Source organism: Centropristis striata, chromosome 16, assembly GCF_030273125.1.
Source record: "Centropristis striata isolate RG_2023a ecotype Rhode Island chromosome 16, C.striata_1.0, whole genome shotgun sequence".
In the NCBI taxonomy this organism is placed as follows: Eukaryota; Metazoa; Chordata; class Actinopteri; order Perciformes; family Serranidae; genus Centropristis; species Centropristis striata.
The window spans coordinates 4,102,511-4,124,859 of record NC_081532.1 but is presented as its reverse complement, the minus strand read 5'-3'; the positions used below and the strand labels follow the sequence as shown (position 1 = coordinate 4,124,859).

The 22,349-nt window shown below is 35.2% G+C and overlaps 1 protein-coding gene across 1 annotated transcript in view; it reads right to left on the bottom strand.

Moving 5' to 3' along the window:
• Positions 1–13,448: 13,448 nt before the first annotated feature.
• stxbp6 (syntaxin binding protein 6 (amisyn)) overlaps positions 13,449–22,349 on the bottom strand; it is a 133,639-nt gene continuing 124,738 nt past the window's right edge. Inside the window, exons 5-6 of the mRNA XM_059352665.1 lie at positions 20,147–20,304; positions 13,449–13,972 (exon numbers count right to left, since the gene is read on the bottom strand). Coding sequence (XP_059208648.1) covers positions 13,949–13,972; positions 20,147–20,304 — 182 coding nt within the window. The 3' untranslated portion in view covers positions 13,449–13,948. The remainder of the gene's footprint in view (positions 13,973–20,146; positions 20,305–22,349) is intronic.

Genomic DNA, 22,349 nt, shown 5'->3' with positions numbered 1-22,349 from the left:
CTGACCCACTTTTACAAAAAGAGGACCAGCACTGGAAGAGATAAAAGTGTAAGAGAGAAGCGGTAGCACGCTGTAGATACATATCAGGGTAATGAATGATGATTCAAGCACGGCTGACATTGCACTCCACAGGAACTCAAAGGCAGAGGGGAGAACGGGAGGCCCGATTTAGAGCAAGCAGCTGTTGTGCACTTCGCCTCGCTACACATCTGCCAAGTCACTGTGAGCAGGGCGCCGAGGTGACTCCACTCTCTGCTTCCTCCTTACACAGGATTCAAACCCTCTTCACACACACACACACACACTGGACACACACCTGCATAATTGAGGGCGGGCACTATTTATCAGAACCTGGTCTCACAGGAATCTGTGAAATAGCCACGGATTTGCTTCACTCAAAATCCGTGGAATAGCCACGGAATCACTCAAATTTCCATGAAACTGACACGGATTTCACTACAATGCAAGTTAATGACAGTCATATCCCGTGGCTATTCCATGGATATTTTTTCCTATTGGTTTGTTCCAAGTCACGTGACTTTCAAGGTCCCGGCGGTCAGAACAAAAAACATGGTGGACAGTTCTCTCATTTTTAGTGAAAAAATCTATATTTTGACTTAGTTTCTGCATAAAAATGGATTTTGATCACATTTTTAGCAAGAAATATATGTTTTATTTTCTAAATATTCACTCAGTGAATGTACATAATCACTTTGTATGTTGGAATAGCCACGGGATATGACTGTCATTAACTTGCATTGTAGCGAAATCCGTTTCAGTTTCACGGAAATTTGAGTGATTCCGTGGCTATTCCACGGATTTTGAGTTAAGCGAATCCGTGGCTATTTCACGGATTCCTGTGAGACCAGGTTGCTTTATCAACAGGCCTTGTAGAACCTGATAATGTAATAAATTCCCTATAATGTAATAACCCCGATAATGTAATAAAAATCTGCACTTGAGTCCATTGAAAATGTAATAAAACCTGATAATGTAATAACTTCCCAATAATGTCATAAAGTGCATTTCCCAATAATGTAATACACTTTTTTTTTTTTTTTACCAATAATGTAATAAAGTATAACACCAAGCACCTTTAGATCTCAAGAAGCTGTTGAATGCATTCGTGTGTAGTCATGGATACCTCGTTTGTGAAAAACAGATGAACGGGTCAAAAGTGAATAAACATTTAACTTTGACCTGTTGGTGGCGCTAGAGCTCTTGAGCTAGAGTTGATACACAGTATCACCACTTGAACCCAAGTAATGGGTGGTCTGCTGTTAAATTACTACAATATTGGGGAATTATTACATTATCAGGACTTGTGAAATGAAGGATAACCTGATAATGTAATAACCTCCCATTAACGTTATACTTTGTGTGTGTGCTTTAAAATGGCACTTGTATTTGCTTTCTTTTTTGTTATTTGTTGTTGCTTTCTCTCTTTGTTGTTGTTGACTTACTTTTGAATTTGAATTTTTGTATATTAATTGGGGACGTGCTTTATATAAGCCTATATACGGTTTTTTAACCTCTCACACACTTACTATTCTTGTTTCATTTCTGTTTTTTGTTATTTTCTTTTCTTATGGTGCAAAAATAAATAAATAAAATAAATAAATGAAAACTCTCTCTCCTCGCTGGTTAGTTAGGAAGCTGCATCATGTGCTGACTGTGTGTGATGGAGCTGCTGCCTGTTGGTGCCACGTGACTCCACACAGCTCCTAAAGGTAAACAGCATTCAGGACTCTGTCTGCTGAATGCACTGGAACCCTCGGGCCAATCCCAGCTCAATGCATCCTCAATGGGGTTTTTCGGCCATATTGGATTTTCCGCCATCTTTGATTTGATCAAAAACCTTCCATTAATGTTATACTTTATTACATTATTGGTAAACAGTGTATTACATGATTGGGGAATGCGCTTTATTACATTATCGGGAAGTTATTACATTATCAGGTTTTATTACATTTTCAATGGACTCAAGTGCAGATTGTTATTACATTATCGGGAATTTATTACATTATCAGTTTCTACATGGTGCATTCATGTCAAATCAATCATAGCCAAAATGAAGTGTTTTTTTTTAAAGATTATGTTTTGGGATTTTACTGCTTTTTTATTTTTTTATTAGATAGTCACAGATGGAAAGGGGAAGACATGCGGCAAAGGGACCTCAGGCCGGATTCGAACCCGGGTCCGCCGCAGCAAGGACTCAGCCTTAATGTTACGCCAGTAACAAGTACCAGTTTGAGCCACCAGGGCGCCCCTAAAATTAGGTTTTTAAATACACATATTGGCTTGGCACATTAATAAAAGGGTAATCTTGGATGGTTATGGTATAACAGTTAAACAGCATGTCAGGACTCTGCCTGCTGAATGCTACATTGCATTAAATGAGGCAGTGGTCTTCACCATGCAGCTGTTTAACCTAATGTCTCCTTTGCTACTCTTCTATATTAATATTTACAATCAATCCCAATACTGTTTATGAAAAAAATATTAGACCACCCAAGAAGAACTTGGAAGTAAGTAAATTCATATTAAAAAGATAAAAGCAGCAAAATGCATGTGTCACACAGAAAAGAAAAACAAATATAAACAGCTACAACGAGACATTTGCAATTAATAAATATTGCACAAATCTGCAGAAGCAAGAAAGCAACCTGCAAACACCAAGACACTGACCACAAGCAGCCTCATTATTTTAGCTTGCCGTCATTGCCAAGCAAAAAGATGCAAAACTACCTGAATAGAGATATATTCTCATTCACAATTGTTTCCAGTTTGAAGCAGCGAAACAGCCTAGTTAGTAATGTAGCAGGGAAAAAAAGTGGAAAGAGGTTTAACAGTTTCAACAGATCGACTGCAGAATTTAATTGGTTTCCCACCAGACCCATGCTACAGCTTTACATTAAGTATGGTGGAGGCAGCACTGTCTGGTTAGCAGTTCTTCTTCCTATCTATTAAACATAAATGCATAAGTGCAAGTGGAAATCTACATATACCAGTGGAATGAAAAAAGGCTCCAGAATTCACATTTTTATTTGATTTTGACCTTTAAAAACCTCTCTTCCTAAGTAAGATTCATGGAAAAGGCCATGTGGACGGTATATGATTAATTTTACTCCTATAATAAAGTTCTGTTCTTGGATTTATGTCTCTTCTCTTTATTTCTGACCACCAAGGTTATTATAGTTAACGAAAACTAATGAAATAATGGAAACTAGAACTGAAAAAAAAATTTTTTTGACTGAAATAAAAATAAAAACTTTATAAAAATGATAATTAACTGAAACTGTATTGTGTGGTTACAAAACTAACTAAAACTAAGTAAAATTATTATTACTTTTTTCATACGTAAACCTTTTTGGTTGATATAAAATCTATTTCATCTATCTGGTTTTATGACTTAATAAACTTATTGGGGCTGAGATGGATCAGACAAAGGAAATAAAGGCAACATTTATTGTGACTTTTTTTTAAACAAAAAAACTAACACTAAAACTGATAAAAACTAAACTAAAACTAAGCATTTTCCCCAAAATAAAAACTTATTAAAACTAGCAAACTCACTCTAAAAACTAATTAAAACTAACTGAATTTAAAAACAAAAAATCACAACGAAATTAAAAGTAAAACTAATGAAAAATCCAAAACTATTATAATATTGCTGAACACTAGTGAACAGAAATATATTCTCAAAAGCTGGTGCATTCATGTGAAATAGATTTTTCGTAGCCGAAATTAGGTTTTTAAATGCACTAATTGGCTTGGCACATTAATAAAAGGGTAATCTTGGATGGTTATGGTCTAACGGTTATACAGATTTAATTTATCTTCACTAAAGCAGAGTTGTCTCTAACTGAGTGAAAAAGTTTTGTAGCTTTTTCTCGTAGAGTTTGTACAACTCCTTTCAACATACATTTCTCTGGATCCCAATTCCCCCAATACCTTGGGGACAGTGGTAATATCCTGCTGCAGTTATTAGACTTTGACTTTGGGGTGAAACCAGTCCGGACTAATAGGACGACTCAGGAATCATTGCAGAGATTTGTATGTGATAATGAGAAATAGAGGGTGTAGTCCCAATTCATTGGGCCTCCTCACCTCTGGGTCTAACTTGTAATTACTCCAGCGGAGCTTTGGGGAGGCTGGCAGATTAAAAAGGAGTCGCCCCGAGGCTGGAGGGGCAGTTAGAGAGGAGGTGAGGCAGCACAGAGACGCTACGGTGAGACACGAAGCCACCTGGCTGACAGGAAGTCACCACGACTCAAGGTGACACCTGACACTTTCTACAGCTCTGAGCAGAGATCACTCAAGAAGAAGTAGCTAGAGTGTCTCCCACAACTGTGTTCCCTCTGAAAGAAGTGACAAGTGCCGGGATTAAGTATTCATTTATCTTATGATGTACAGGTAGCATGGCTAACACCAGACTATATCACAAATGAGATATAGTCTGGGTACTACCCAGACTATATCTCATTGGGTACTACCCAGACTATAGAGGAGGTGTGGTTTACGATCCTCCAGAGCCGTTTATTGGGCGCTACGAATGTCTATCATAAGCGTCTGTATGTAGCTCTTAGCCAATCGTATCAGTTATACCAGATGACGTATGTAGAGAAACAGAAATTGATGTTTACATAGCCAGACTAGCCCATCTCTACTTTGAGACTAAAATGCTCAATTCTGCTTCTGCAACGTTTTTCTGCAGCATGTTCTGACTCTGGCTGCTCTGTAGTTTCAGCTCACAGTCTACAGTGTGTGTGTGTGTGTGTGTGTGTGTGTGTGTGTGTGTGTGTGTGTTCTTGTACAACATAGTGAGGACCGGAACATGTTTTTAACCAACAGAGTGAGGACATTTTTGCAAAGTGAGGACATTTCGGCCAGTCCTCACTTCTTTAAAGGCTTTTTGAGATTTCAGACTTTGTTTTAAGGGTTAAAGGTTAAATGATAATGATAATTAACTTTAACTGTATCGTGTGGTTACAAAACTAACTAAAATTATAGTGAAAAAGTTTTTGTCTTTGTCATACATAATGAAGATGGATAAGATAAGGATAAAGGTAAAAGCTTCCGTCTGCCGAGTAGTATGCGTCATCGTCTTGCCGTCCCTCCCCGCTCTGTGATTGGATCCCTATAACAGGGCTAAGAAACCTCTCTGGTTTCCAGACTGGATGGAGGTTCGAAATGAAATTCGAGCGCGCAAAGCAGTATGGGTATAGCCAGGCTATATTTTTTGGTAATTTTGTGTCTTTTTTTTAGGTCATTTTGTGTCTTTTTTTTTTAAATTGTGTCTTTTTCGGTAATTTGGGGTCTTTTTTAATACTTGTGTGTCTTTTTTTGTCATTTTCTGTCTTTTTTGGTAATTTTGTGTCTTTTTAATACCATTTTGTGTCTTTTTTTGGTCATTTTTTGAATTGAATTACTGACATGAATAATAAAAAAAACTTTTCTATGATATTCTAATTCACTGAGATGCACCTGTATGATGCAAACCCATTTAAATAACAATCATCCATTCATTATCCTTCTTCGCTTATCCGCACTCGGGTCGCGGGGGGCTGACACTGGGTGGGAGGCAGGTACACCTTGGACAGGTTACCAGACTATCGCAGGGCTGACATATAGTTACAGACAATAACGCTCTCATTCACTCCTATGGACAATTTAGAGTCACCAACATGCAAACTCCACACAGAAGAGCTGCAAAATTCAATTCAGGAGAGATATTTTGTGAAATATCTGCCTGATTTTCTTGTATCCCAATACAAAGAAACTGAACAGACATCACTGACACATATTTCTATGGAAGAGAATTAAAAAATCTCAGAATCCTCTGTCTTCTAGCTGCTTCTGGTTTGTGTTGTGCTATATACAGTCTATGGTTGTGCTCCGTCTGCAGCTTCGCTAAATGTCTGAATGTCTGTCTTAACTGCCCACTTTGCTGCGTCCTGCTGTAAGTCAAGCTCCTGTCAACATATTCACTGCAGCAATTACTGACACTGAACAGCTTTCAATCAGCCCTTAATTCACGCCCTCAACCTGCGATCAATGTGTACGTTACACTGAAATTACACACTAATAATCAGTTCTACTGATCAATAAACCACCGGGCAATAAAACAAGCTGACACAGATGATGATGAGTCTTTGTGTGAGACTAGTGCGCCCCCCAGTGGTACGTGAAGGTAATTCTACTGGGCTCTCATTTTCTGTGCTCTACTTTAATTTTAGTCCAAATGTAAAAGGGAGTGTAGAACCATTTTGTGTCTTTTTTGGTCAATTTGTGTCTGTCAAAGTTTTTTATATCTTGGTAAGAAACAAATATTTGTCAGTGCACTCTTCATCGCTGCTTGCAGCTTCTTGTTTTAAGAGTTAATTTCATGATTGTGTCTTTTTAGTGGTCATTTTTACATCTATTTTTGGTCAGTTTGTCTTTTTTCGGTCGTTTCACATCTTTTTTGTTCATTTAGTGTCTTTTTTGGTCAATTTGTGTCTTTTTTAAGTCATCTTTACATATATTTTTGGTAATTTTGTGTCTTTTTTAGTCAATTTGTGTCTTTTTTTATTCATTTTTACATATATTTTTGGTAATTTTGTGTCTTTTTTGATCATTTTGTGTCTTTTTTGTTTATTTTGTGTCTTTTTTGGTCAATTTGTGTCTTTTTAGTCATTTTTACATATATTTTTGGTAATTTTGTGTCTTTTTGGTCAATTTGCGTCTTTTTTTTTTATCATTTTCTGTCTTTTTTGGTCAATTTGTGTCTTTTTTAAGTCATCTTTACATATATTTTTGGTAATTTTGTGTCTTTTTTGGTCAATTTGTGTCTTTTTTAGTAATTTTTACATATGTTTTTGGTAATTTTGTGTCTCTTTTGTTCATTTTGTGTCTGTTTTGGTCAATTTGTGTCTTTTTTAGTCATTTTTACATATATTTTTGGTATTTTTTGTGTCTTTTTTATCATTTTCTGTCTTTTTTGGTCAATTTGTGTCTTTTTTATCATTTTCTGTCTTTTTTGGTCAATTTGTGTCTTTTTTTAGTCATTTTTACATATATTTTTGGTATTTTTGTGTATCTTTTGATCATTTTGTGTCTTTTTTGAACAATTTGTGTCCGTCAAAGTTTTTTTTTATCTTGGTAAGAAACAAATAATTGTCAGGTCACTCTTCATCGCTGCTTGCAGCTTTAATTTATCTTGTTTTAAGGGTTAATTTCTTATTTTAAGTGTTCAACATGCTTATTTCTAGATTTAATAATCTTAATTTAAGAAATCTTGTCCAGTGAAATTATCTGTCCATGCAGCAAGATCATTTCCCTCAGATTTAGTGTTTTATCTGGTTTTTAGTCACACCTTTTTGCAGTGTGTTTTTTCAGGAGGAGCCAGGAGTGATTCACAGGAGCTGGCAGAGTGACTAATGGCAGCAGAGTCCTGCACCGGGGCTTTTATGAGGTACTTACCCCCCCCCCCCCCCCCCCCACCTCTGCTCCACTAAAACGTATAGATCATGTATCTCAGCTCTGCTACTACACTAGCTGCCCTCCTGCTTGTCAGACTGGTCCGCATCATTAATTGAAGGATTAAAATCCTATTAAGAAGTGGCGAGGAGGGAGAAGATAACAGAGATGTTTGGATAAGATTGATTCCTGCTCACTTGGCTGCACTTTATACATTTGTACGTCTCCATCAAACACCAGGATCATCACTTTCCTTCATGCTGTGAATGGGTTTAAAGCTCAGGGTGGTTTGAAGCGTCATGTGACAGAAATGCATTATCTATACTGCTCTACAAAGTCTAACTGCAGTAACTACACAAAGGGTAAAACTGAGAAAAACTGCTTTTTAAGTTTTTTAACACATTTTAACTGGTCAGCCAGTGATATGACATTTATTTCTACATGTATTGATGATGTCATTTGTATGCTAAAAAATCATGATTTTGTGTCTCTTTTTAAATAATGGTGTGTCTTTTTTGGTAAATTTGTGTCTTTTTTGGTAATTTTGTGTGTTTTTTTGGGGTAATTTTGTGTCTTTTATGGTCATTTTGTGTTTTTTTTTTTAAAGTAATTTAGTGTTTTTTCAGTCATTTAGTGTCTTTTTTTGTAATTTTGTCTTTTTTGGGGGTAATTTTGTGTCTTTTTTTGTAATTTTATGTCTTATTTAGTACTTTTGTGTCTTTTTTGTCATTTTGTGTCTTTTTTTAGTAATTTTGTGTCTTTTTTTGGTAATTTTGTGTCTTTTTAAAATAAGTTTGTGTCTTTTTAAGTATTTTTTTATATTTTTTGGTCACTTTGTGTCTTTTTTAAGTAATTTAGTTTTTTTCTGTTATTTTGTGTCTTGTTTGGGTCATTTTGTGTCTTTTTAAAAATAATTGTGTGTGTTTTTTGGTAATTCTGTGTATTTTTTTGGTAATTTTGTGTCTTTTTTAAGAAATTTTGCCTTTTTTTAATAATTTTGTGTCTTTTTGGTCATTTTGTGTCTTTTTTAAAAATAATTTTGTGTCTTTTTTGGTAATTCTGTGTATTTGTTTGTAATTTTGTGTATTTTTTTTAAAATAATTTTGTGTCTTCTTTCGTAATTTTGTGTCTTTTTTGGTCATTTTTGTGTTGAATTTTTTGTAATTTTGTGTATTTTGGGGCATTTTGTGTTTTTTTTTTGTAATTTTATGTCTTTTTTTGGTCATTTTGATACTGCCTCCAGTGGCCCCCAGGTAATCTGAGTTTGAGACCCCTGCTATAAGAGCCACTCAGCAAACAAGATTTACAAAGCTGAAGCCGTTAAAGACGTTTTATGGATAGAATGAGAGCAGGGAGAAAAACAAGGACATAAAAGGTCAGTTTACTAGTCAAACCAAGAACTACTCAGCCTTTTAAATCGGTTTTATAGGGTCCTGTGTTCCTGTGGAGCGAGGCTGGATTAATACCCCCGGGGGTGATTGGTCACCACTTCACACTCACTAATAAAACAACCAATCTTAATAATTGACTGATAACAAGACTTAATAATCCTGGAAATAACTTGTATTTCATTTTGATTTAGTAATTATCAAAATCAAGAGAATCAAGCATCATACAGTCATGGAAAAATTATGAGACCACCCTTTTTCTTCAGTTTTTTGTTCATTTTAATGCGTGATACAACTAAAGGGACATTTCTTTAGACACATATAGTGATAACAACAAAAATAGCCCATAAGAGTTTAATTATGAGCTGATATCTAGACATTTCCCATGGTTTTATTGATAATAATCAAAATCTTTATCAAGAAAACCATGTTAAATGTCTAGATATCAGCTCTTAAATTAAACTCTTATCAGCTATTTTTGTTATTATATTTGTCAAAAGAAATGTAGGATTTAATTTATGTTGGTTATATATTAATATTTGATTCTGCGGTTGTTTTTTTTACATACATAAATACTCTGTCTTATTTTTATATATAGGCTACATACTATATGTTCACTATAGGTATGTTTCTTTTTTTTTCTTTCCTCTCTCACTCTCTCCTATTTATTTCAGTTGATTATGTGTCCACTTATACCAGATGATAGACAGGTATACTGTACATATTGCTTTTTGTGTTTTTTATTTTCCAAAGGATCAAAGTATAATTCTTCTGATAAACTGATGGCTCCAATTTCAGGGTTTTTAGTTGTTTAAAGACTTGAAAGAAGTAACAGAATATTTTTGTACGAATTTTGAAGCTAAAAAATCATTAAAATAAAATAAAATAATGTTAAAAAAACAAATCTACCTTTAGTTGTACCAGGCATTAAAATGAACAATAAACTGAAGAAAACAAGGGTGGTCTAATATTTTTTTCCATGACTGTATTTCTGTGAAGCCTGACATAAATAAATAAAAAGCATGCTTTTTCCTCCCGGGGATCCATGCACATCACCCATATAGTAGATATTCTGCAGGTATGGTAGTTAGTACATTAGGATAGTTACAGGTTAGCCGTAGTCAATAATCATCCATCAGGACTGGAAGCCTCCCAGCGCCCTCTACTGGCCAAACAGGACAACTTCACATAGAGCAGTGAGATAGGCTGACTGCAGTAAAACTCTTTCCTGGTCTGAATGTTTTTAGTCAATATAACAGATGAGTCAATCGGAAGGAAATCAAATTTTACAGAAACTATTAATACTAGAATGTAGCCCTTTATACTGCAGGGGAAATTCCACCAGCACTGTTATAAAGAGGAAGAATCACCAGAACTGAGGGGGAAAATAGCAGAACTTGAACAAGTATGGTGTTTATTAGTTTTTTTGTGTGTGCATGGACTTATCTATAGAAAATTACTTATCTAATATAAACCTGGTGAAACAAGACAGCCGAAAGTCGTTGTTCCAAGCTCCAACTTTCAGTGTGAATTAAACATGCCATAAGGCCTTAGGGTAAGACCCGCCTTCAAAATAAAAGCACATGGATGTGTTCGCAGAGTCCACCACAGAATTTGCAAGAAGACTGTCAAAATAAGACGCTTTAAATAAAACATAGAAGAACCCTTATTCTCCATTACAATAATTCTCTAAAAAAATGCAATGGTTAAAATGGAATAGTGGCATTACAATGTGCGAGAGGCACCAAATTTAGGCTTTTAGGGCAAAAGTGTTCTCCGGCGGAGTACGCCCCCGGACCCCCCTACTTTGTTTGGGTCCCTGCATTGCAGTCTCAGAAAGTCCTGACAGACAAGAAATTTCCCAGCAGTATGTTCAGGGTGATGAAAGGAGGAGAGAAGTTTTTGGGTGTTAGACCCACCTTCAAAATAAGAGCACATGGATGTGTTCGCAGAGTCCACCACAGAATTTACAAGAAGACTGTCAAAATATGACACCTTAAATAAAACAAAAGAACCGTTATTCTCCTTTACAATAATTAATTTAAAAAATGTAATGATTAAGATGGAATAGTGGCATTAGAATGTACGAGAGGCACCAAATTTAGGCTTTTAGGGCAAAAATATTCTCCGGGGGAGTATGCCCCCGTACCCCCCTAATTTGTTTGGGTCCCCCATCATAGTCTCAGAAAATCCTGGCAGACAAGAAATTTCCCAGCAGTTTGTTCAGGGTAATGAAAGGAGGAGAGAAGTTTTGGGGTGTTAGACCCGCCTTCAAAATAAGAGCACATGGATGTGTTCGCAGAGTCCACCACAGAATTTGCAAGAAGACTGTCAAAATAAGACGCCTTAAATAAAACATAGAAGAACCCTTATTCTCCTTTACAATAATTAATTTTAAAATATGCAATGGCTAAGATGGAATAGTGGCATTAGAATGTGAAAGAGGCTCCAAATTTAGGCTTTTAGGGCAAAAATGTTCTCCGTTGTTTGGTTGCACTGGGAATTCCATGCACAAACTTCCATTTATTTATGTAAATATGTTGGTTGTTGTTTAGACTACAGTTCATGTAAAAATGTTTAAATAAAACATATTTGGGTTAAGGCATGGAGTGGAAAAATTACTCATCGAGTTGAAATCATTTCCAGTTCAAAAATCCGACACAATCTGACACAAATACAATAATAAGGATAAAATACACACTTTCCAAACTTCTGACTCCGTTGTTTGATGGAACTGTTGAAGATTGTTTAAAAAAATGACACTGAGAAGACCAAGAATGTTTTTCTATATATTTCTTTATTAAAACAATAAACATCAAAGTGTTAGAGAGAGGAATAAAAGCACACCATGTGTTAGGCAACTGGTACGTTTCAGTATGAACTCAACAGTGCTCAGCAAGAAAAGGTTGTCAGTGCATCGTAACATCGTGAATTATAAAATTCTAAATATGAAAAGAATCAAATACATCTCGATTGTGATATGCTGATATGTTGCCAGTGAGGAAGCCAAAGTTACAGTCAGTGTGAGAGCACCGACACGGAAATAAACTACTACTGCTGCTGCTATTTAAGACAATTTGTCCTTTATTATCTATCAGTATACACATCTTTAATAATAATGACCCACACAAACTATACAAAAAGCATAAGATATGACGACTAAATGTTTAAAGTTGAAATACAGCTGGGAGTCATTTTAAATCGTCCCACGTTCATGGGACACATTTAGCTTTTACGGACACCGAGATAATAGTACTAGAAGAATTACATGTTTTGCTTTTTTTACAATGCAGAAGCTGGTTTTTAACTGAATTTAACATAAATTATGAGACTTTAAAAAGCTTATTCTCAAAACTGAGTTCTTCAAGTACACTTCCAAAAAAAAAAATGTTGGCAACTGTATTCCATGTAGATTTGGTTGTTGTTGGTTATTAAGTTAAGAACCTGATAATGTAATAAATTCCCAATAATGTAATAAAAATCTGCACTTGAGTCCATTGAAAGTGTAATAAAACCTGATAATGTAATAACTTCCCGATAATGTAATACACTTTTTACCAATAATGTAATAAAGTATAACATTAATGGAAGGTTTTTGATCAAATCAAAGATGGCGGAAAATCCAATATGGCCGAAAAACCCCATTGAGGATGCATTGAGCTCGGATTGGCCCAAGGGTTCTACTATACTTTATTACATTATTGGTAAAAAGTGTATTACATTATTGGGAAATGCACTTTATTACATAATGTAATAGAAAAGTATAGTAGAACCCTTGGGCCAATCCAAGCTCAATGCATCCTCAATGGGTTTTTTCGGCCATATTGGATTTTCGGCCATCTTTGATTTGATCAAAAACCTTCCATTAATGTTATACTTTATTACATTATTGGTAAAAAAAAAGTGTATTACATTATTGGGAAATGCACTTTATTACATTATTGGGAAGTTATTACATTATCAGGCTTTATTACATTTTCAATGGACTCGAGTGCAGATTGTTATTACATTATGGGGAATTTATTACATTATCAGGTTCTACAAGGGGTAAAATATTTCCACTCTTGTTTTTATATATTGTGTCACACACATACTATTCAGTCTCATATGCAGTTATGAAATTATGGTGACGACGTTTTGACTAATACTGCTTTGATACATTTTGAAATGAAAGACTGAAACTTCTGGGGGTCAAAGGAGAAAATTTAAAATAAATACTTTTGGATTAATCAATTTTCAGGGTTAGAGTTAATACTTTAGTCCCATTTTCCTAAATGTGATGCCAAATATCTATCTACAGGTATGTAAACTACAGGCTAAAAGTTTGGAAACAATTACTTATTTGCATTCAAATAAGCAACTAATTAATGTGTTCCCTAATATAAAGTGTTACCAAAATAAGAGTCCAGATTTATGCATTAAGGAAAGAAGGATGCACAAGTCTAAGCAATAAAAAACCTGATAATTATAGTAAAAATTGTATTTTAATAAGTGACTCTTTATATAATAATTGCGTTTATTTTGTTGCAAATTATAGCAATGAAACTATGATCTTTTTTTGTACAAATTTGATCTTGCTTCCAAACTTTTAGCCTGTAGTTTGTGTTATGAATAAAGGTGGTTTAGTGCCAGAAACACACCTGTGAAACCCCTCAGAGGGTTCTTCACTCGACTTAAATCAGACTTTATAATCACAGCAGAGCTCATAAATAATAGTCAACAGTTAATAACCGGCGAGACGAGCTGTTCCTCGTCTTCCTCGGCTGATTGCTGATAATGACTCTCTCATTAGAGTCGGAGCAGACGAACAGAGGAAGTGTTTTTAAACGGCCGTGGTTATTTAATACAGTCGTGGCTTGTGACTTATTTTTTGGCAAACAGAAACATGAAACATTCTGCCGACAGTCTGTTAGTTACCTCTCTGATCAGAAGACGCACCAGAATTATACAACAACCCAACACGTTAAAATGTTAACATTGTTAACAAATTGTAATCATATTAAATCTTTTAAAAAGAATAAAATCTGAAATCCTTCTCCTGTACAGCGACTGGTGACTGGTGACCCCCTCCCATACCAGCTGGTTGTGGCAGCAGCGCTCTAACACTTGTGCTTCATGGCGAGCTGGAGAGAAATTAGAGGAGGGGGGGCAGGATAATACATGAGAATTTATGAATTATCCGATGAGTGAAATGCTGCCTAGCTGCAAACAACACGTACTGTATAGATCAATCAATCAGTCTTTAGTTGTATTATAGCACTTTTCATACAATAGAAATGTAACACAAAGTGCTTCACATAAAAAAGGAGAAAATAATAATAATAAAACATAGAAACAAGCAGTGAGGAAACACTGGAGGCAGCTTAGAAAATAATTAGATAAAATAAATAAAAATAAAAATAAAGTAAGGTAAGATAAAATAAAATGAAATAAAAAATAAAAGTAAATAAAAATAACAATTAAAAGTTAAAAAAAATCTAGATAAAAAAATAAAAAAAGATGAAAACAATAAATAAATAATTAAAAAGTAGAACATGATAAGATATATATATATGTATAAATCTAAATTTAAAAAATCTAGATGAAAAAGAAAAAAAGTTGAAAACAATAAATAAATAATTATATATATATTAAGCATGATTATTTATATATATATATGTGAATTAGGTAAAATAAATAAAAATTAAGTAAGGTAAGATTAAATAAAATAAAAAAGAAAAGTAAATAATAATAACAATAACAAGTAAAAAATAAAATAAAAAAAGCTGGATATAAAAGATGAAAACAATAAACAAATAATTAAAAAGTAGAGCATGATAAATTATATATGTATAAAAATAGACTAATAAACAATGGCAAATAAATAAAAGAGAAGATGTTGTAACATTATATAAGATACATGAGCATAAAAATATTTAAAAATGGTTCAAGTAAAAGCCAAACTAAAAGGATAAGTCTTAAGTTAAAGTATTAAGTATTAAGTATTAGGTGTTATTATCCACCAACGTGGACCACAGAGAGAAAACGACGCCTCACCGTGGGTTTTTATTCTAACTTTTGGTTTTATTAAAAGGCTCCTAGAAGACCTGAGGGTCCTCCAGGGTTCATAGGATAAAGTAAATCAGATAACTAGGCTGGACTAAGACCATGAAGAGATTTATAAACCAGTAAAAGAATCCTAAAATCATACTGTAGATGTAACAATGCATGCAATGGTAAAAGTAAAAGAAGAGATGTGCAGATGTGACTTTAGAGAAGTTCCACAAAGGATAAAAAGCTGTCGGTAGTGTTTATTATTCAGGTGCTGGACGGCAGCCAGGGGTCACATGGTTTTTATTCATGCAGTGACACGGCAGCTTCATTTATCTCATTAACAAGGATCCTAATGTTCCTGCTGGAGGCTCGTGGAGAGAGGGCCGGGGCCGGCAATCTGATACAGAACTACGGGGAGTGGAGGACACACACATCTACACAATCATATACACACACAGACACATAACGAGGATGGGGCATGATGCTGCAGAACAGGGGGCTCAAACTGGCGGCCCGTGGGCCAATTTCGGCCCTCATGACAATATTTTGTGGCCCCCACCTCGATATGAAAGTTTAATGTGAGTTTTATATGAATGGCACTTTACCGTGTTATGTGTGGAAGGTCCCTTTAATTACTTTTTTTGGTAATTTTGTGTCTTTTAAAAATAATTTTGTGTCTTTTTTTAATAATTGTGTGGTTTTTTTTGTTCATTTTGTTTCTTTTTTAAGTAATTTACTTTTTTTCTGTCATTTTGTGTCTTTTTTGGGTCATTTTGTGTCTTTTTTGGCAATTCTGTGTATTTTTTTGGTTATTTTGTGTCTTTTTAAAGTAATTTAGTGTTTTTTCAGTCATTTAGTGTCTTTTTTTTGTAATTTAGTTATCTTTTTTGGTCATTTTGTGTCTTTTTCTAATAATTTTGTGTCTTTTTTGGTAATTCTGTGTATTTTTTTTGTCATTTTGTGTCTTTTTGTCATTTTGTGTCTTTTTAAAGTAATTTAGTGTTTTTTTCTGTAATTTTGTGTCTTTTTTTGTAATTTTGTGTCTTTTTTTAGTAATTTTGTGTATTTTTTTTGTCATTTTGTGTCTTTTTTTTTTTAGTTATTTTGTGTCCTTTTTTGGTCATTTTGATACTGCCTCCAGTGGCCCCCAGGTAATTTGAGTTTGAGACCCCTGCTGTAGAATGAGGAGGACTAGAAGAAATATGCTATCTAAGTGGTAGTTTTGAGCTTTGAGCGTGCAGACTTTAGATTTGAGCATGCACAGGACATATATATATATAAGAAATGTGAGCACAAGCATGTGATTTTTGAGTTCAAGCAAACATTTTGAAAGAAAGCAGCAGAAATCTGAGTGGGAGCACAAAATATGAGCATGAGGAGAATAAACCTGAGCAGGAGAAGGAGCTTTGTCACTGAAAAGGAATTAAAATAATGCTCTCAAACTGAAAATCTACGCTCTTGAATAAAGATAGGATATTTCTTCCAGAGAGGACTGAAGTCTACAGATTGAGCAAGTGGGGGCAGTAGAGCGGCACGCAGGAATGAAGGGTTGAAGCAGCGCAGCGAAATGGAGCAGAGACACAAAGTGAGGCGCAGAAATTGTGTTGCAGAAGTGAAGTAAGAGAAAAAGAGTCAAGGTGACCCTCTCACAGTGCTGCAGACACCTGCAGATATTACTATGAAGCTGCTTACACACATGCAGAGGACCTGATCGTATCAAGACATTGTTAAAGCCATCAGCGAGAAAAAATGTAATGAATGAATCTGACTTCTTCACCAATATGTAAGGCCACAAACTGCCTTTATCAGACGGCTTCAGACATGCAAAAGGTTCTTTATAACAGCAGTAGTTGTCAACCTTTTTGAGTCCCGACCCCCAATTTAACATCATGTCGTCTCACTGAACAGAATCTCACAGTTCAGATCATACAAACTCAGTTGATACGACGAATTTTGGACAGATAATGAAGCAGACAACAACTAAAACACCTCTCTGTCTGTACATTTATATATGTTTTTTTTTTATATTTTATTGTTACTTTTAATCTTAGTCCTTTGCTATCAGTTTAAAGGTCCATTCTGACCTCCTGAGTGTGTAACAGTCAGCTTCAAGCCAGAGACTCCTTGGAAAGTAAGAACTTGATACTTTGGGATTTGTCAGAAAAAACACAAAATTACCCCAAAAATAATCAAATTGACCACAAAATGACAAAAAGATGACCACAAAAGACACAAAAAGACACAAATTGACCAAAAAAAGACACAAAATGACCAAAAAAGACACAAAATGACTAAAAAAAGACACAAAATGACCAAAAAAAGACACAAAACGACCCAAAAAAAGACACAAAATGACCAAAAAAGACACAAAATGACCAAAAAGACTAAAACACATGAACACTTTAACACAGTGGGGACAGAGCTGACTTCCAAAATGATTTGGCGACCCCCAGAAATCATCTTGCGACCCCAATTGGGGTCGGGACCCCAAGGTTGAGAATAGCTGCTTTATAATAATGTGCAAGGAAAAGGATGAGTGATAACACACAAGCAAAAAAAAAAAAAAAAAAATACAGGCTAATGGCAGCAAGTGAAATGAGAAACGCCAGCAAATGAGTGATTCTTCATGGGGCTTCTGCAGTCATTCCCTCCTCAAATTGCCACGATCGAGGCATTTTTCTTCGCTTATCACAGTTTTTGTAATTCATCTCAGTGGGGAGGCTCATCTGTGAGCAGTAAGAGGTTCGTGCTCGCCTCGTAAAGATGTCTTTCAATTATCCCGCCATCGCTGCTATGGCATTATGCATCGTTCAAAACATTTCAATAGGCAACGGATAGCTGCACTAATAAAGTTATTGACATCCCATGTTGGTGGCATATGTCTCAATGAAAACTATCCAGTATCAGCAGATTGCAGCAGGGCACAAGATGACCAAAAAAGACACAAAAAGACACAAAATGACCAAAAAAAATACACAAAATGACTAAAAAATGACACAAAATGACAAAAAAAACCCACAAAAAGACACAAAATGACCAAAAAAAAGACACAAAATGACCAAAAAAGACACAAAATGACTAAAAAAAGACACAAAATGACCAAAAAAGACACAAAAGGACCAAAAAAGGCCCAAAAGGACCAAAAAAAGACACAAAAGGACCAAAAAAAGACACAAAAGGACCAAAAAAAGACACAAAATGACTAAATTAAGACACATAAAGACACAAAATGACCTAAAAAAGAATCAAATTCACCACAAAATGACTAAAAAATGACCACAAAAAGACACAAAATTACCTAAAAAAGAATCAAATTGACCACAAAATGACAAAAAAATTACCACAAAAAGACACAAATTGACCAATAAAAGACACAAAATGACCAAAAAGACACAAAATTACCTAAAAAAGAATCAAATTCACCACAAATTGACAAAAAAAATGACCTCAAAAAGACACAAAATTACCTAAAAAAGAATCAAATTGACCACAAAATGACTAAGAAATGACCACAAAAAGACACAAAATGACGAAAGAAGACACAAAAATGACCAAAAAGACACAAAATGACTAAAAGAAAGGAAAATAGAAACAGTGTGTAACATATGTCTAGTGTTACACAAGAACCCTGGGCTGTGTGATATAATATAGTGAGTGATATAACAAAGAGTGATGCTCTGATGATCATAATCAGGTGCGCTCGTTACAAAGCGATAGATGTTTTCTTTTGTTTTGCAGTTAAAAAAAATCATATTATGCTAATGGCCTCGTTAAAGGAGCATGCAATTAGTTTTCCTGACAAACAAGAGATGGAATAGATGCAGGATGAGGGAACACCCACTACTAAAGAGAGAGCAAACGAAGGAAAGGAAGAAGAAAACGATTATCTTCCAGAGCAGAGAGCTCCATGCTGAGAGGCTGGAATCACAACCACACAGCTCTTACTAACAGCCTCAGGTTAGAGGACAATGTTTGATCTTTGGCTCAACTAATAATTGCTTTAAAAGTATGGCTAGATATTCCATAAAACACAAGTTGGGGATTTAACCCTTTGATGCACAACATGGTCTAAAGTTTTTATATTCTATATCTTTGCAATAAATTAGTTTCATCATTCAGTATTCCAGGTTTTCCCTCAAATAACTTGTTTTTGATTACCATACGTCCTAATTTTTTGTTTTAATTTCATTTTCTTACTTTTTATCACTAAGCTTCTAATGCCCGAGGTCATTTTTGACCCATGTTGTGCATTAGAAGGTGTTTATATGTTGTCACCAATTTAAAACCTGACAAAGAAGACACAAATATTAACTATCCTATTTTGTTAAATTGGTGTTTTTTCCAATGGAAATTATTATTTGGAGGCTCTAATAAGTCTTAAATGTTAAAATATGTGAATTTCCAATGTAATCTGGTGGTTCTAACAACTCTTTTAAAGTTAAACCTTCAAAATAAGACAAACATAGTTACACATATACTCATAAATTGTTCATTTTTGACCCATGTGATAATACAAAAACTATTTTTCTTCATAAAGTATGAAAGGAAAAATGGATATAATGATCTGTTGTAATAAAAAAAAAAAGACATTCAAACACACAGCAGCATGAAATAACATGGGGAATGAATACAGGTCATGTTTGACCCATGTTATGCATTAGATCAGGGGTGGGCAACTTTTACTAACTAAAGAGCCACTGTTGGCCAAAAAAAAAAGAGAAAATCGCGGAATGGAGCCGCAAACCTTTATATTGAGCCTAAAACTAAAATGAAACAGCCTAATAAGTCTAACCTAGCCTACCAACATTATTAATAGTCATATTGAGCATTTATTAATATGATTTTGAAAACTAGTCTATCTCGGGGAACTCAAAACAAAAGTCAAAGTTGGCAAAACGTAAAAGTTAAGGCGCGGGCCGGAGACTTAACGTAAGTTATGAAGCACATTTTAGTTGACTTAAATGTCAAAACTTTTTTAATATGCTGTAAAAAGGCTATACAATTTTACAATTGAGGAATACAAATAGCTTTTGGTCCACACCATTGATAAATGAACATTTTAATGTGAAAATATGTATATAATTTTTTTGGTCTCAGCCACGGGGAGCCACTGCAGGCGGCCTAAAGAGCCACATGAGGCTCTGGAGCCACAGGTTGACCACCCCTGCATTAGAAGGTGTTTATATGTCGTGCATCAAAGGGTTAAATACACTGCAGGAAGCGTTCCCCGTGGTTCTGTGCTGTATCGTGTCGTGTCGTCTCACCTTCTGTGCGGTAACAGCGAACTGTTCAGCACTGTTCATCATGTCTGCCGTCTTGTCCTCGGCCCGTCCTAACCGCTCGCCGCGCTCGTTCAGAGCCTGGCTCGCCTTCTGGACGGCGCTCGTCACGCTGTCTGCTGCTGAGTGGAGTATGCTGTTACCTGCAGACGAGGGAGGAAGTGAAGAAACAACGAGACACAGTGAGGAGGAGCAGAGAAGGAAAGGAAAGTAGGAGAGGGAAGACAAAAGGGGAGAGGAACTGTGATCAGTTAGTTGAACCTCTGAAGTCAAGGAGATTCTGGTTCAACTTCCTATGCATTCATTTCATTTCATGGCAGAGTTTTTCTCCACACAAACTTGGCAATCAGTCAGAGTTTTCATTTTATTTTAAATTACAAAGTATAAAGCTGCCAGGAATCGAAAACACAAACAAAAGACACAGGTGTCTATGGTAGCTATCCTCAACCTTGGGGTCCCGAGATGATTTCAACTCTGCCTCCACTGTGTTAAAGTGTTCATGTGTTAATGTGTTTTGGTCTTTATGGTCATTTAATGTGTTTTTTTGGTCATTTTGTGTTTTTTTTTTTTTTTTTGTCATTTTGTGTCTTTTTTTGGTCATTTTGTGTCTTCTTTGGTCATTTTGTGTCTTTTTTTTGGTCATTTTGTGTTCATGTGTTAATGTGTTTTAGTCTTTTTGGTCATTTAATGTGTTTTTTTCGTCATTTTGTGTTTGTTTTTTTTTGTCATTTTGTGTCTTTTTTTGTCATTTTGTGTCTTTTTTTGGTCATTTTGTGTTCATGTGTTAATGTTTTTTAGTCTTTTTGGTCATTTTGAGTCTTTTTTGGTCATTTTGTGTCTTTTTTTTGTCAATTTGTTTCTTTTTGTGGTCATTTTGTGGTCAATTTGAGTCCTTTTTTGCTTAATTTCATGTAATTTTTTGGGTCATTTTGTTAAAAGTAACAATACAATATAAAGCGACTCAAAAAGGTTGAGAACCACTGGAAAATGTACCTTTTTTTCCCCCATTTATACACACAAAAACAGCAGAAAAAATCATAAATAACAAAACTACAAAACAGTCTATTTGCATGTAAATTAAAAATAGTAATAGTTTTCATTGTAGAAAGAAAATTCCCATTGTAAAAATGGTCTAGAAACATAAATGTCATACTGTGAAAGCTCCTATGATTGAACTTTCAACTGGCTTTCTCAGCTTGTCTACATATCACATATAAATAAAGTTTTAACTGTAAATATGTGTGTTTTCAATAAATAGATGGACTCCAGAGGGTTAATAATGGAGGAAGACAAAAACATGGAGAAGTAAATGGCTTCCATCAGGTGCAACGTGGGAAGGTGGTTAATGAGTTTCCTTCAAAGCTGATTTACTTCAAGGAAAGATCAAGTGAAATTAACCTTTTCAAACTTCAAAAGGATGCAACTGCAACACCGGATTTAGTGTCTCTTTTGGAGAAAGCGTGTCATTCCTGGTGACATTCTGCACCGCTTTGCTTCATTTTTTGAACTTGTGGTGGCAGCTCTGTGTGATTACTCTCCTCTCCTCTGAACTCTGCTGTAATAAAGAGAGGAGGATGCATGTGCAGCCCTGGAGACCTGCTACAGTGCATATGAGACAGGGAACACATCTTGTGATAACTGTGGCAGCCCTGCGGATGTTTCCTCTGACAAGTCATTAATCTACGGCACGTCAGGAGTGCTGCTGTTATGCGCTACGCTAGCAACCAGAATAAGAACAGAGATCTTCCTGCTGCTTTCTCTTTGTCGGCAATACAGCTGCATCGTTCCACTGGGGGTTTATCTGCTACTGGTAGGATGTCAGTATCAGGCAGCAACCTCCTGGTCTGAGCAGGGAGGCAAACCAGGAAGTGCCTTAAGCTGCATTCTACCGAAAATTCCAGCAGGGGGCGCTAAATGTGGCTGCAAAAAAAATCTGCCCATTCGTTTCAGTGCAAAATTTGAAAACTTCTCACTTGATTTATTACCTCAGAACATTTTTTTTAGGACAACAATATGGACTCAATCGCTAGTAAAAAATCTTCTTCAAGAAAATTTGATGTTAATAGTGTAAATAATGGCCCCATTTAGAAGAAGATAGAAGATAAAGAATCGTATGATTTGGGGCGTGGCTACTTTTGATTGACAGGTCACTAACAAGACGAGCCGTCATCAGGAGAGAAGCAGAACG